Source organism: Coenobita brevimanus, chromosome 79 (assembly GCF_032717465.1).
Source record: "Coenobita brevimanus isolate Jiangsu-jjx chromosome 79, ASM3271746v2, whole genome shotgun sequence".
Classification (NCBI taxonomy): domain Eukaryota; kingdom Metazoa; phylum Arthropoda; class Malacostraca; order Decapoda; family Coenobitidae; genus Coenobita; species Coenobita brevimanus.
The window spans coordinates 4,787,501-4,802,300 of NC_137032.1; the positions used below are offsets into that span (position 1 = coordinate 4,787,501).

The 14,800-nt window shown below is 43.8% G+C and overlaps 1 protein-coding gene across 1 annotated transcript in view; it reads right to left on the reverse strand.

The window, feature by feature from the left end:
* LOC145408975 (GDP-mannose 4,6 dehydratase-like) overlaps positions 1 to 8,034 on the reverse strand; it is a 14,103-nt gene extending 6,069 nt beyond the window's left edge. The window contains exons 1-5 of the mRNA XM_080279551.1: positions 7,981 to 8,034; positions 7,290 to 7,406; positions 6,215 to 6,340; positions 2,954 to 3,146; positions 740 to 972 (exon numbers count right to left, since the gene is read on the reverse strand). Coding sequence (XP_080135677.1) covers positions 740 to 972; positions 2,954 to 3,146; positions 6,215 to 6,340; positions 7,290 to 7,406; positions 7,981 to 8,034 — 723 coding nt within the window. The remainder of the gene's footprint in view (positions 1 to 739; positions 973 to 2,953; positions 3,147 to 6,214; positions 6,341 to 7,289; positions 7,407 to 7,980) is intronic.
* Between the last annotated feature and the right edge of the window lie 6,766 nt (positions 8,035 to 14,800).

Sequence of the window (14,800 nt, forward strand, 5' to 3'; positions counted from 1 at the left end):
GAATCATATTTTGTTCCATTTTTACTGCTAAGCGTCACAGTTCATAACAAAACCCAAAAAAGACAAGATAAAATATACTCTCACGATCAAACTTTCGTCCAAGCTCACCAGCCAGCCATAGCGCGAGGTGCATCACAAAATCTTTAATGTGAGAGTGATAAGACGCATACAAATTAAATATATAAAAAGATTTGTTATTCCTGATTTTTGAGGAGGAATGAAAAAAGAAAAGAAAAAACTATGGAAGGCAAGACACAGTGCTGGCTGGAGTCTGACAGGGAATATTTGCTCGTGATGGCAGGGAATATTTGCTCGTGATGGCAGGGAATATTTGCTCGTGATGTCAGGGAATTTTTACTCGCCATGGAAGGGAATTTTCACTCGTGAAGGCAGTTCAGTAATTTCTCCTTTCATTACTCTCACTTAAAGATATAGAGAAATTCGAAACAACTCATATAGTAAATTGAATAATCCGTACCTACTTATCCCAATCCAAAATATTAGGAGAATAAAAGTCGTATTCTCAGTGACTTTTGGAAATCCCCTAACACATATTCCTTAGCGATTTATTTTCCACAGTACACCTCAGTGGCCTCTTGAATACTGCTAATGCAAATTACGTCCATATTGAAACATAAATAACAAGAAGAGTATGGAGCAGTAATATGCCAAATAAATCAAAATGGAAGAGGTGTTACGAAGCCTACAATGCCATCTTGTAAACTGGGCATGACCTTACCCTAACATAGTCCTTGGCATGCCCCCAGTCCCTCTTCGCGTCCAGGTTGCCGAGGTCAAAGCTGGTCATGTGGCCTAAATGGATCTTGGCCACTGAGCGGGTGATCTTGCGCGTCACGAACGTCTCGCCTCTGCGCGGGGACTCGTGGTTGAAGAGAATCCCATTGCAGGCGAACATACCGTACCCTTCTCTGTAGTTGACCACTATCCAGTACGCATAAAGCTTGGCGATACCTGCAGAACAGTGGGTGGCAGTGAATTCCTCCCGCTCCTCGTCCTCCTCACCACCACCACCACCACCACCATCATCATCATCATCATTATTATCGGGATGCTTTGAGTCTACGTATCATATTCTCATGTGTCGTGCTACTAGATGTGGATCCAAACATCAAAATCCACTACTTAAAAACACGCCAATGGATGAAGAGAAAGCCTGGTTTGTTTACAACACATGTCCCTTATCTGCATGCATTAAGCCTAGACTCCTTATCGCTTCCCCAACATAAATACTTCTCTGACAAAAGGCTTATGGAAAAGAGTTAGTACTGAATACATTATAGGCACAAATTACTAATATCTGTGTGCACATAAATAAATACTGCAGGTATCAGTGTACCTCATTCAGTGCAGAAATTGTCGAGTTATTTACTGCTGACTGCGTTGTTCTAATATACGTTGTTTTAAGCGTACCGAACTTACAATTCTTACGTGTCTAATGAAACTGAATAAAACAGTCTTGCTAATAAGGCATATTCGTTTCATATGTATTATGTAAATGTGTAGTGATTTTTGTCGAAATCATACACTTAGTTGTCAACTCACCAAAGACGTGCCATTCTGAAAGGATTTGGCCCGATGCCACGCTAAATGGTTAGTGCAGTACATATGCGTTTGGAAAGTGAAGAGGGAGATATGTCTTGCTCGACGCTGTGTGTGTGTGTGTGTGTGTGTGTGTGTGTGTGTGTGTGTGTGTGTGTGTGTGAACGAAATAACTAAATTTCTGTTCAATTTTAACCAAACGTGGTGGAGGAATTGAGGGTCAGTAAAAAGGCTGATTTACTGTTCCTGAGACCAACTGAACAAAAGTTAAGTTTATATGGTTAGATTAACATTATATTTTTTATCCAATTTTCACCAAACTAGGTGGAAATGTTGTGGGTAAGACAAGAACGCAGGGATTTGATTGTAAACACAGTCAGTCAGGATTAAAGTGGAAAAGTTGAGGGTCAGCTACAGAGTTGAATTTTTGTTTTTGAGAACAATAGGTCAAAGGTCAAGGTCTCCAATCCTTAATCTTTTCGCTTAAGTCTGGGCCAAACAGAATTAACAGCTATTTTGTTCATGCATACGGGCGGGCGAGTGCTCAAAACTATGCTCCTAGTCTCGTTGTCGCCCGCACTGCTGCAAAAAATAACTCATCGGAGGAAATATTATCATCATCATCATCATGGTCCAACTTCAGTCTTTAATTATGATGGACAGGATACAGAAAATATAGGAAAGCAATAATTTTGTAGACAAAGCTTACCCATAAGTATAAAAGGATGGTATTAAATTTTGTATTGCCAAGCGGGAGGGGGGGGGAGGATGCTGCATTTGGTTAGCATATTGACCTCGCAGCTGAAAGAACCCGAGACTGATTCTTGGACCAATTATACTCTTGGAAATCACTCGTTTCCCTCTTGTCCCTGTTGACTCAGCAGTATACAACTGAGGACCTGGTTGTAGATTAGACTATTGTGTACCGTATTCTAGGGAAATGTTGTGACGGCAAATATTTATTGTCTATTAAAGGCCCTTACGCAGTGGACAGATGATGATGATGATAATGAAGACCATGAAAAATAATAGCGATGATAAAATAATGAAAAATAATAATGATGAAGACAGTGATGATGATGATGATGATGATGATGATGATGATGAAGATGATGATGATAGTGATATATACATGAATCCCATGAAGATGATGACTATGATAGTGAAACCGATGACGTATTATCCATTTCATTCTTGCTTTCACCAGAGTAACATATTCAACTTAAAGACATTTTTTTCGTGAAGGTGTTAACGAAGGCTATACTTAACCCACTTCGGTTAGAAAACTTTACCCTAAGCTGAACAAAGTCGTCAGGAGTTAGCAAGAAAAAATAAGAAATACATCAACAGAATAAAGATGTAAAAAAGAAGAAGAGGAAAAAAAAGAACTTGCCATATGGGGATCGTGGATAAAAAGGGGTGGTCTCTTTCTGCGGGACTTCCTGAGCCTTGCCGTATAGCTCGGACGTGGAGGCTTGATAGAACTTCACTTTGTGGTCCAGTCTGCAGGTCCTTATGGCATCCAGTAGTCTTAGCGTTCCCAGGGCGTCAACGTTACTTGTATACTCGGCCAGGTCAAACGATACCTACAATTCAATAAAATTAAAATGCAGTGGGGTTCTTTTGTTCCATATGCTGCTTCGAAACTGTGTCGAAATCTGTAAGTACTCCTCAAACACTAAGATAAAGTACAGCACAATTGCCTCAGCGTTCGCAGGGCATCAACATTGTTCGTTTACTCGGCCAGGTCAAATGATACCAACATTACAATAAAACAAAATTTAGTGGGGCTCCTTTTTTCTGTGCAGTGCTTCGAAACTGTCGAAATCTAAAAATACTCCTAAAACACAATGAAAAAGTACAGTGGCCTTCGCATTCACAGAGCTTTAAAAATACTCATATAATGGGTTAGATCAATGAATATCTACTTTACAGTAAGACTAAAATGCAGTGTTCATTTCTTCCATATGCTGCTCCAAAACGTATCAAAATCTAATGATACTCTAACTATAATAGCAACAAAGTACAACATAGTCTTCCCAGCAGATCAAACGATACCTACAATACAGCAAAGCAATGCATAGTAGGGGACAAGGTTTGCCTAATAATCTACTGCAACTACTTAACATTTAGGGCAGTCCGTCACTTTCCTCCCAGATGCATCATATGAAAGAAAATCATCAATGGACAGAGTCACATACCAAACCTCCCTCGCCTTGGGAATATTAGTCAGCAGGGGAAATTGTGAAGCAGAGGTGGTGAAATACTGAGTCAACTTTTTCCCGAGATCATATTATTGGCAACACAAGTTCAGTGGCCCTCTCCTGCGTAACTCATCATGAAGTTTGATAGTTACCTTCATGCATCAGCAGCAACCGATACTGATAACTTAATCTGGCCATTTATTAGTGTCATCAGTGTCACTTGCTGCAGATTCACCAGACTAATTTTCAGAGTCCATGAGGAGAAATGTAGAAGAAAGGAGACTTGTTGCCGACTACTGCCTAATATTCCTAGGCTGAGAGGGACGTGTTGTTTTTCTGTGTAGGTGATTCTCTGTGCATAGACCGCGCAATCCGTTCCCTGAGACCCAGCAGTCTTCCTACGTGCCAAATCCCTTTACATGTCATCACTTGGACGCTAATAGCCACCGTCCATATTGAATTTAGGACAGGGACGTTTAATTCAGGACCGATATGGTATTAGCGGAGATATTTCTATGACATGTCAGTAGTTCTTGTGGAAGACTTTACTTAGTAAAGTCTCTTTTGACTAAATTAAAATTAAATTGTTCCCTGCCCCTGACTGGGACCGTAACTCACGTCCTTTCAGGCAAGGTTGTATTTCTAACCAACTGACCAGTTACTACAGTCCATATGTTTTCATCTGATGAAAATGCGCCACTACCACAACATGAATACCAAGTCGTGGTTGTATGGAATCCCACAAGCTCTGACTATGAGGAAGAAAGTAGCTCCAAGATTACTCTATCCTTTTGACTCTAACGAGGTAGAATTGGTATCTCTTCTTCTTAAATACAGAGTTGAAAAAATAGATTTACAATATATTATGATTCTAGTCATGAAGAAGTATTATGAAGAGAATGCAGAGCCACAGTGTTGTCTTATTCTGCCACTGAGGTACGTGAAATAAGTTGTAAAAGGGACGAATACCTAGGCCAAGTTAGTGTGAAAGAACTATAGTCAAATATATCCTCCAGTCTGACTACACCTGGTCATCAACTGAGCTAATAGGGGTTGGGAATCTTCTAGTTAGAACAACGTGCTACAGGCGTTTGTGACACTAAGAACATATCGGGCTTTAGGCAAACAAAGTGAACCATCCGCTGTTATAACGAATATGCTGACAGTACAGTATATAACTATGCCTGGCTCTCCACGTCAGGTCACGCCATCAATGTGGAAAACACGTAATACCAAAATATAAGGTCGTGATTGTAACAGACGAGCTACTTTTTTTTTTTTTTTTTCTTTTTAGATAAGGAAGTTTCCATGACGGCTATACTTTTTCTTTCTTTCTTTTTTTTCTTTTTTCTTTCTTTTTTTTTTTTTTGCTCTAGCTCGTCCCAGATTTTCGTCCTTTTCACAATTCTCAGCGGCGGCAAAGGTAACACAACAGATCTACATGCTTTCTACGGCACTGTTTGACCTGCATCATATTCTAACATTAATCCACTGTTACAACTCAGCGTACAAAGTGGAGAAATTGCAATTTTAGGCATAGTTACGATATCACAGATCGTTTTATTTTTCGAATTTGATCTCTTTAACATGCACCCGAGTTTGCTTGTGAAGTGTTTGGTGGTTGCATGAATGAAGGGAAACGTAGTAATATGCAAAAGTTCTCTAATAATCTTTTACTAGCATTGTGTCCTGCCCTCCACATTTCTCACTTCCGCCAAACTACTCCTTCCTTCACATATCCTGTTGTCATATTGCTCTCTCAAATATTGTTCTTACAACACCTTTCACTGCCACAGCAAGCAAAGAGGTGTCGGGTAAATTTTGCTTCCATAGTTGATTTATTTGCATCTCGACGAAACTGATGCAATTCTTAACAAGTAGTCAGTATGGTCAGTGTGTAGTAGCGCCGAAATGGTGACATGTCTGACGCGTAGGACTACTGGGTGTCAAGGAAAGGGCTTTTACGTCTATGCCCAGAGTCAGATCAATTAAAAAAATGGCATCCAGTGCAGTGAGATATTGTTTTCTATCTTATTCCTGCTAATTTCAGACGCCTTTCTTTAGTTTAGGAGAGACTGAATTTGTCAGATTTAGGCATATTTTTTATCAACCCCTTTAATACGCGATGCCTTTCCTACACTGAATAAGAAAGCTTAGTAGTAACAAGAATAAAGCGTAATACGTCACAAAATCTGGGCAAAATATTACGAGACATTAACCGTCTTATGATCGGGACAGTTCTAGTATTCTATACCTTCTAAAAGCAGACGATTTCATTCAGCCAAGAGCCAGTCACGGGAGCAATGGAGTTAATACTGGTAACGTCACACACACACACACACACACACACACACACACACACACACACACACACACACACACACACACACACACACACACTCGAGTACAAGCTTTAGAGTGCGTGACATGAGGCTGAGAGTGTTCAATACCTTGACGTGACTCTGAGCACCCAGGTTGTAGATCTCATCGGGCTGTACTTTGGAGATGATCTTGGTGAGGCAGGCAGAGTCCGTCAGGTCACCGTAGTGCAGAGTCACGCGCCCATTAAGGTGAGTCTGAGAAAAAGGGGAAAACACAGATGTACAATAAATTCAACTCTTCTTTAACCGGGAAGAGGAAAAAAATATATATATATTCAACTTTATGAGGGAAGGAGACCATTTACCCCAATTGCCCAGCAGTCTCAAACCCCACTCTAAGCTGGGAGGATTTTGAAAACGTGGGTAAATATGGGTTTAGAACTGCATAACGAGAAGTGATGGTAAATGTGAATAATACACAAAATATCAAAAACTGGAAATCTGAGCTACACACCCAAACCAGAGAGAATCTAAGCGATCCGAGAAAGTTGCGTCCTCCAGTCCCATCCTTAGCAATCTTTAATCCTAACTTAGGCATGTTTTTATTCTAACTTTATCGTTCTTCTTTCTTAACCCTGGAATTCTTTGGTCCTAACTTTGGCAGTGTTGAGGTGGTTATTTATGGGCATTACGCACGTCAAATCTAAAGGGACCTATTTAAGAAAGCCACATCCTTCTGCATCCCTCCTAACCAGAACATCGCTCAGTCCCAACCTAGTCATTCTATGGTCCTAAGCTAAGCATTTAACGATCCTCATCATGGCATTCTTCATCGCATTCTTCATGCCTGACTATGACATTCTTTAATTCAGATTTTCTACTCCCCGTCGGAATGATTAAGTGTTAACTAAATAATTCTTCTTTATAAAACTATTCATTTCTTTTTCAGTTCAGTGGCAAACACAACCATATTCTGTGCAGTTTTACTTGACCTAAACCTTCCATCTCTCCATCTTGATTATTGACCTGTAGCAAGAGATCAACACTAAAACATGGCGCTAGTCACGAAGAATTACTGTGAATGGGATGAAGAGCCGTAATATTGTCCTATTTTGCCAAAGGACTACGGAAAATAGGCTACCAAAGTACGAAATGTCTGGGCAAGGTTAAGGTGGGGAACTGTAAATTTTTTCTACTTGCTTACCTTTGGGTTCTCATACAGGTGGACGATCCTGCCAGTGTTGAAGGTAGAGGCCCTCCTGATGATGCCATGGACCTGGTATCCCTTAGACACCAGCAGCTCAGCCAGGTACGACCCATCCTGTAAAGTTCAACGTAGGGTTCAGCCAGAGTTTGAAGCATGTGAGAGCAATGTTTCATCTCAAGTAAGGGTGATGTGATGGTGATGGTGATTCTACTCGAGACTGGCAGAGATTCCTTCTGAGAAGAAACGTCAACCGCAGAATTCTGTTATGGCCTGGATGAGAGGCGTCGACTGTTATACTCCCTCGTGAGGTCTGCACTACTATGCCTAAGGGGCACAAGATCATCAGCCCTCAGGCCTGTCTCTGGCGGGTATGGATTACGAAGCTACAGTGGTCGAGAGTCGCACAGACCAACGACTCCAACAGATTAATTTCTTTCTTAACACTGTAATATTAATAAACATAAAATAAAGTAATAGATGGTTGGTAACCACAGCCGTTGGCGTGCTTGGGGCCAACGAATTCTAATATGAGGGTTAGTGTTAACCTTCACATTACAACTCCAAATGGTGAACTGTATTAGGAAGGTTGGTTTTGATCTTCACAATATAACTGTCCAATGGATGGAGGTGATTTTAAATAAAGTAGTATTAGTAGAAGTAGTAGTAGTAACTCGTAATCTGCACACACCTGTCCAGTAATGCCCGTTATCAATGCTCTTTTCTCCTGTCCGTAATCACCCATATTGAAGAAAGCGATACTCTTTTCTATAGCTTCGTGTTGTGGTGTTGGCAGGGGTTCAATGGGGTGTGTAGGGGAGCTGGCAGAAGTTTGTGGTGTTGGCAGTGGGGGTTCAGTGAGGTGTGTAGAGGTGTTGGTAGAGGTTCAGTGTGGTGTTGGCACAAGGGGTTCAATGTTGTTTGCTTGATTTGGATGTTGCTTTAAGGAATGAAGTGTAGTGTGTTTTATATCCGTGCTGGCAGGAGTGGTCAGTGTGATGTGTTTTAAGTCAGTGTTGCCAGGAATTCAGTGTGGCATATTGAATTAGGGTGTTGGCAGTAATTCATTTATCTTTTTCCAAGGTTTATATTGGCAGAAAGAGTTCAGAGCGGTGTGTTCAGTGCTGGTGTTGGCAATAGTTCAGTGTTCTGTTGTCCTGTGTGTGCTCAAGTTTTATGTGCGTTTGGAGCGGTGTGTTCAGTGTTGAAGTTGCAAGGTGAATGAGAGGAACAGCAGTCGTCTGTGTGTGTGGTAGGTGTTAGCAGTATGAGTTCAGAGCGGTGTGTTCAGTGCTGGTGTTGGCAGTTGTTCAATATTCTGTTCTTTTCTGTGCTCGAGTTCTGTCTCAGAGTAGATCAGAGCCGTGTGTTCAGTGCTGGTGTTTGTATGTGAATGAGAGGAGCGCCGCACTCTCCTCCCCACCTCCTCTCTGCACCTGCGCTTCACGTGTATTTTCAGTGACTTGACACTTGTCGATCTAGAGGTTTCCGGCCACAACACGATTTAACGTGGCCTAAAATTGCCATCTCTCCATTATCCTTGTCGAGTTGTAACTTTAGATTAACGCTAGAATATGATGTTAGACACGAAGCCGACTCCGTTCTTTCTTTACCCCTGCACAATTGTTGACTCTATACAGGGGTTTTATCCGCCCATGTGTGAAGTACAACTCTCATGTGTGGGAAGGCTCCCCACATGCAGCTCTTCTCAATAGGGTGGAGTCAAAGGCTTTTCGTCTCATTAACTCTCCTCTTCTTACTGACTCCCTTCAACCTCTGTCTCTTCGCTGCACTGTTGCATCTTTATCTCTCTTCTATCGCTACTTTAATGGTCACTGCTCCTCTGAACTGTCTGCATGCATTCATCCACCTCTACGACGGGAGTGTAGCACCCGTCTAGCAGCAAACTCTTATCCCTTTTCTGTCCAACTCTCTAATGCAAGAGTTAACCGTTACTCCCAGTCCTTCATTTATGCAACAGGTCAACTCTGGAACCGTCTCCCTCTGTCTGTATTTCCTGCTGCCTATGATCTCCAGTCATTCAAAAGCAGTGTGTCCAGGCATCTCAAAATGAATGGATCTTAAATTTGGCTCTCTATTGTATTTTGTTTTTCTCTTGGAGGGAACTGTTATTGCGAGCTCATAGCCTTTGGTTCCTTTTTCCTCGCATAAAAAAAAAAAAAAAAAAAGACACGAAGAAGTCCTATGGAAAGGATGGAGGGCCTTAGTATTGTCTTTTTCTGGGCTACGTGGAATAAGCCGCAAAAGGACGAAAATCCTGGTCAAGTTAGGGTGAAAAGAGTAAAACACCGGTGTAGGAGAGGGACGCCTTCATGGAGTGGCACTGATATAACCAGGGGAGAGGAGGTGAACTGACTAGGTATACAAACATTCAACTACCGCCTCGATGTCGGCCCATCCGCGTTTGCCCCCACCTCAACCTTCACCTCCCCAGCACAACCATCCGCACGTACTGTTCTATTATGTATCAAATTCAATTATTTATTTTTAAGTGAGCTACTCATACACCCGTTTGAATCATTCCGTAGTCTGCCATGCTATAAATGATGTGCCAAACCCTTTCCTTGTGCTTCTTTATTTATCTCATCCATCCACGAAACCTTTTCAGTTCTTTCAGCATCCTGAATGTCTATGTTTTGTTTACACACACACACACACACACACACACACACACACACACACACACACACACACACACACACACACACACACACACACACACACACACACACACACACACACACACACACACACACACACACACACACACACACACACACACACACACACACACACACACACACACACACACACACACACACACACACACACACACTTCATTCTCAGCCCACTGTTTTGCAGCGAGACCTTCAAAGCACTAGCCATCCTTCTTCCTTCACCGACTCTATGCTCCACTTCCTCTTCACACTGACCTCTCTTTTCTATTACTGCATTGAGGTACACATAGATGCCCTAATATAAGTACTAAAACGGACCCCCTAACACCTTTTCCTATGTGATTCGATTATTACACCTTCCTGCCTTCTTCTATATCACACAAATTCACCCAGCGTTGCCATACTCTGCATAAACAATGTACAAAAGGATATTAATCAGCCATATCCGAAAACAAATAACTAAGGAAGAGGTGTTAGGGAGCCTCCTTCGCCAACCACAATACCAGTTCAAGCAACACATCCTCATTTCCATACAATAGCTCTGAAATATTCCCCTCTTTCATCAGTCATGGGAACATCACACACCTTAACACCTTTTTCCTAGAGATCTATTTCCGGATATGGGAGGTTAATATCCTTTTGTACGATATTTATGCAGAGTATAGCGATATTGGAAGGATTTATCTAATACGTAAGAGGAGTGTACCCTGTAATAGCAAAATAAATCGCTTGCGAAAAGGTGTTCGGGAGCTTCCTCAAACGACAAGAATCCATCCTTATTACACCATGGATTATAGTTAGAGTTTCATACCATATATGTTTCGTTTATCGTGAAATATGTCACGTTATTGTTTGCAAAATGTTTCTGGTCATTCTCTCTCTCTCTCTCTCTCTCTCTCTCTCTCTCTCTCTCTCTCTCATTTTTCTTCCTAGGCTGACAAATAGTAGTAATTAAAGCGAGTAAATGGCGGTGTAAATAGCATTTTGTACTAGATGCTTCCTATACTGCATGGCGCTCATCTGGCTGACTGCTGTGTTGCGGGGGCGGCTCAGTCAGCGTTACCAATGTCTATTCTGCATTAATAAAAGAAAAAGCTACCAAAAAAACGACATCAATTGAAATGCTCACCACGACGAAACACCAAGAGAGGGATGTCGCGACACCCAACCCAGGGGAAGACCACGGAGAGGCACTTAGGGCGCGCGTGAGACCCAGGCAGGACGGGCCTGTGTCCCCTACTACCTTGCGCCTCTCTTCCCCTCAACGGACCCGATGAGAACTACACAGTGCTGGTGCACTACTCTCCAGCCAGAACAGCCTTCGCCAGGTTCGGGGTGGGGCTGATATCTCAGTCCCAGACAGCATCCCAGTGACGGCCACTAATTGCTCTATAGCTGCATCCCCCCCTCTGCAGAAACCAATGGCGGCCACTAGCCGCATTATGGGGGAGACGGCCACAGCCCGCTCTCCTTCTGCAGCTACCTCTGGGAGCTGGACCTCGGTGATGGCCACAAACCGCACCAGCAGGTAGGTGATGGCCACTAGCTGCACTTCATCTGCCATCCCCTCCTCACACAGGACCTCGGCGATGGCCACTAGCTGCACCCGTGAGCAAGTGACAGCCACTAGCTGCACCCAGCCCACAATCCACTCGGGGAACAAGGCCCCTGTGATGGCCACTAGTGCACCAGAAGGCAGGCAATGGCCATTAGCCGCACCTCGCCCAATAGGACCCCGGTGATGGCCACTATCCGCACCAGTGGACAGGTGACGGCCACTAGCCGCATCTCGTGCTCAGTAATGCCAGGAAGTTGGGCCATGGTGATGGCCACTAGCCGCACTGGCAGGAGAGAGACGGCCACCAGTCGCTCTATCCCTGCTGCCCTCGGGACCTTGGTGACGGCCACTAGCCATGCCAGGGAGTGAACAGACACCACCTGCCCCTCGCCCCCCGTGACTTCCCCTATGGAGGACGTCCCTTGCTTGGCCCACCCTTCCTGCAGCCGAGTGGGACACCCCTTCTGTTCTCCCCACAGAGGCAGCCCCCACGAGGAGCTACGCTTGGAGGAGGTCTGGCAAGGCCCCATCGTGACCTTGGGGATTCGAACTGTGCAGCCGGTGCTCAGGCAAGACCTCCCACTGCTGGACTTCCAAAGGAGAGGACACCGCAGACCACCCCTCATGGCGACCCGACCCAAGGGGGACCACAGTCCCCGGACTCCCCAAGGCACCCCCAGGACCCCATGGTGTGACTTCCCACCGCTGCCACCATATCTCACAATAACTTTGTAGAAACTTGTAGTGTAGTTTTGTAGATTAGTTATATATATACTATACTTGTAGACGAGCGGTTGTTATACGTGAGTAGTTATGTAAGTAGATAATCTTGATTTCCTTTTGTCATGCAATGACAGAAGAGGTAAAGATGAGTATGGGACTATTTTTATTTGTCTTGGAAATATTAACAAAGTCTCTCACACACGAGTGAATGAGTCCCGCGAGGTACCTCCTTGTCTCTCTCTCTCTCTCTCTTCCCCTCTCTCCCATGTTGCTAGGCTCCTTCTCCCTACTACCTGCCGGTTCTATGGCTAGCCTCCTTCTGAGCTCTGCTTCCTAAATTCTGCTGTAGCAGGGGTCGTGTCACGTGTGTTACACTGTTCTTGAAATGTTCTAGAAGCCTGTGTGTGAGTATGTGTGTATGTGTGTGTATGGTCACGAGGTGCTGTCGTGTGCCTATAAAGCATTTCTTGAGTTAGAGTGTGTAAGCATGTTTAGCATTGCTCGATTCTTGCAGACACAATACCTTCTCATCCTCTGACCTGCTGCTTCTATCTGTCTGTCTATCTATCTATTTATCTATCTATCTATTATGATGATGTATTATAATATGGAGTCCTGACACGAGGAGCTATGCTTGGAGGAGGTCTGGCAAGGCCCCATCGTGACCTTGGGGATTCGAACTGTGCAGCCGGTGCTCAAGCAAGACCTCCCACTGCTGGACTTCCAAAGGAGAGGACACCGCAGACCACCCCTCATGGCGACCCGACCCGAAGGGGACCGCAGTCCTCAGACTCCCCAAGGCGCCCCCAGGACCCCGGGGCGTGACTTCCCCAGCCCCATTGGATGACGATCTCCTCCCCAGAGTGGGCACAGGCAAACACGCCTACTCTCCTTATTCAGTCCCAGGTCTGAGGATCGAACTCCCCACCGAGGCCCCATTAGGGAAGGGCCCCTCTCCACGCCGCCCAGCCCACTCCGGACGATGTGGCCCCCAAGAGTAATCCCGTGCCCTCTAAGGGAAGCACACTTGACGGGACCCCTCCCACACCTGGCCGACACCTATAGGCAGCCCGAGCCTTCAGCAACCCTGTCAGAGTCCTATCCAGATAGTGACTTTTGAACTTGTATAGTGTAATGTGCCCAGATTGTAATCACATTGTGCTCAGTTGTGTATGAATATAATACACGTGTAAGGTTGGTTGACCAAAGTTTTTATGCCCTGTTCCTCTTCTAGTGTATTCTAGTTCCGGTCTCAAACGAGAACTCCGGCTCAGCAGTTAGTGTTCTTAGGACAAGAAAAACACCTAGCATAACATAAATAAATCAGCAGTACGTTTTTTTTTTACATATAATACGTAAAATGCCATTGTCGTAAGCGGGGGAACTTAAAATTAACTTCTTTTCTTAGTGGTAGCCAGGTGGTTTAGAGGGCTAAAGATTTTCAGTTAGACAGAGCCCATAAGGGTTTGCATCTCAGGGCTTGATGAGGTTTATTGCTCACATAATGCCACTCAGGGATGGCGAGGCTGGTCATCCTTGTCTTAAATGTCGGGAATGTATAGCCTAGACCCGGGCCTCTACTCTCCTCATGTGACAAAAACAAAGGAAAAGAAAGGAAGAGAAAAAGATCGGTAAACAAAGAAAAAACAAGTAAGAGAAAATGAAGAGAAAAAGACTGGAAGACAGAGAGAGAGAGAAAGGAAGTGATTTGCAACTCATAAATCCGCACTAGACAGAAGGCTCTACTTTCAGCGATAGAAGAGACCGCAGCTCCAGTTCATGACCGATTTATTTTCCATGTGACGCCTTTTCGATCCACTTTTTAGGTACTTAGGCAAACTAAGTCGATACTAAACAATATAATTAACACAAGAGGATATCAGGGAGCAAATTGTATACAAAAGAAATCGCCGTGGAAAAGGTGCTACGGATTCTCCACTGGCAACTAGAATCCGACCCTGAGCCGTCCCCGCAACTCACGAGAATTATAGTCTATTTGATTGACATGTGCAGCTGAGATGTATGGGGCAAGAATGGTGTGTTTGGTACGTGGCTGCTGATTGGCCGCCGACGATGTCATTGAAGAAAATGCAGGCAGGTACTGTTGTGCAACATACGGACGTGGGTGTACACCGTGGGTGGATGCAGTGCAACATGCAGACGTGGGTGTACACCGTGGGTGGATAATGTACTTCAAACGTCACTCATCGTTTTATGAAACTTCATGATAAGCTTTAATCTCCTTCGATAACGGAAAACTTTTAATGCTATTAATAGTAAACTTTTAAAGCTAATTTTGACCTCTTTAGCTTCGGAAATTATTCCATATTTAAACTGGCTGCTTATATTGCAGGCAATTTACAAACATAAATATATGTGTTAAAATAAGAAGAGGTGTAGATTTAAATCATCGACGGCCAATCATCAGCCGCGAAATAAAACGCACCTTACTCTGCCCATGCATCTCAGCTGCACAGGTCAATCAAACAGACTTTAGTAGCCTATTAAGTGCAATATTCGGACCATTCTGT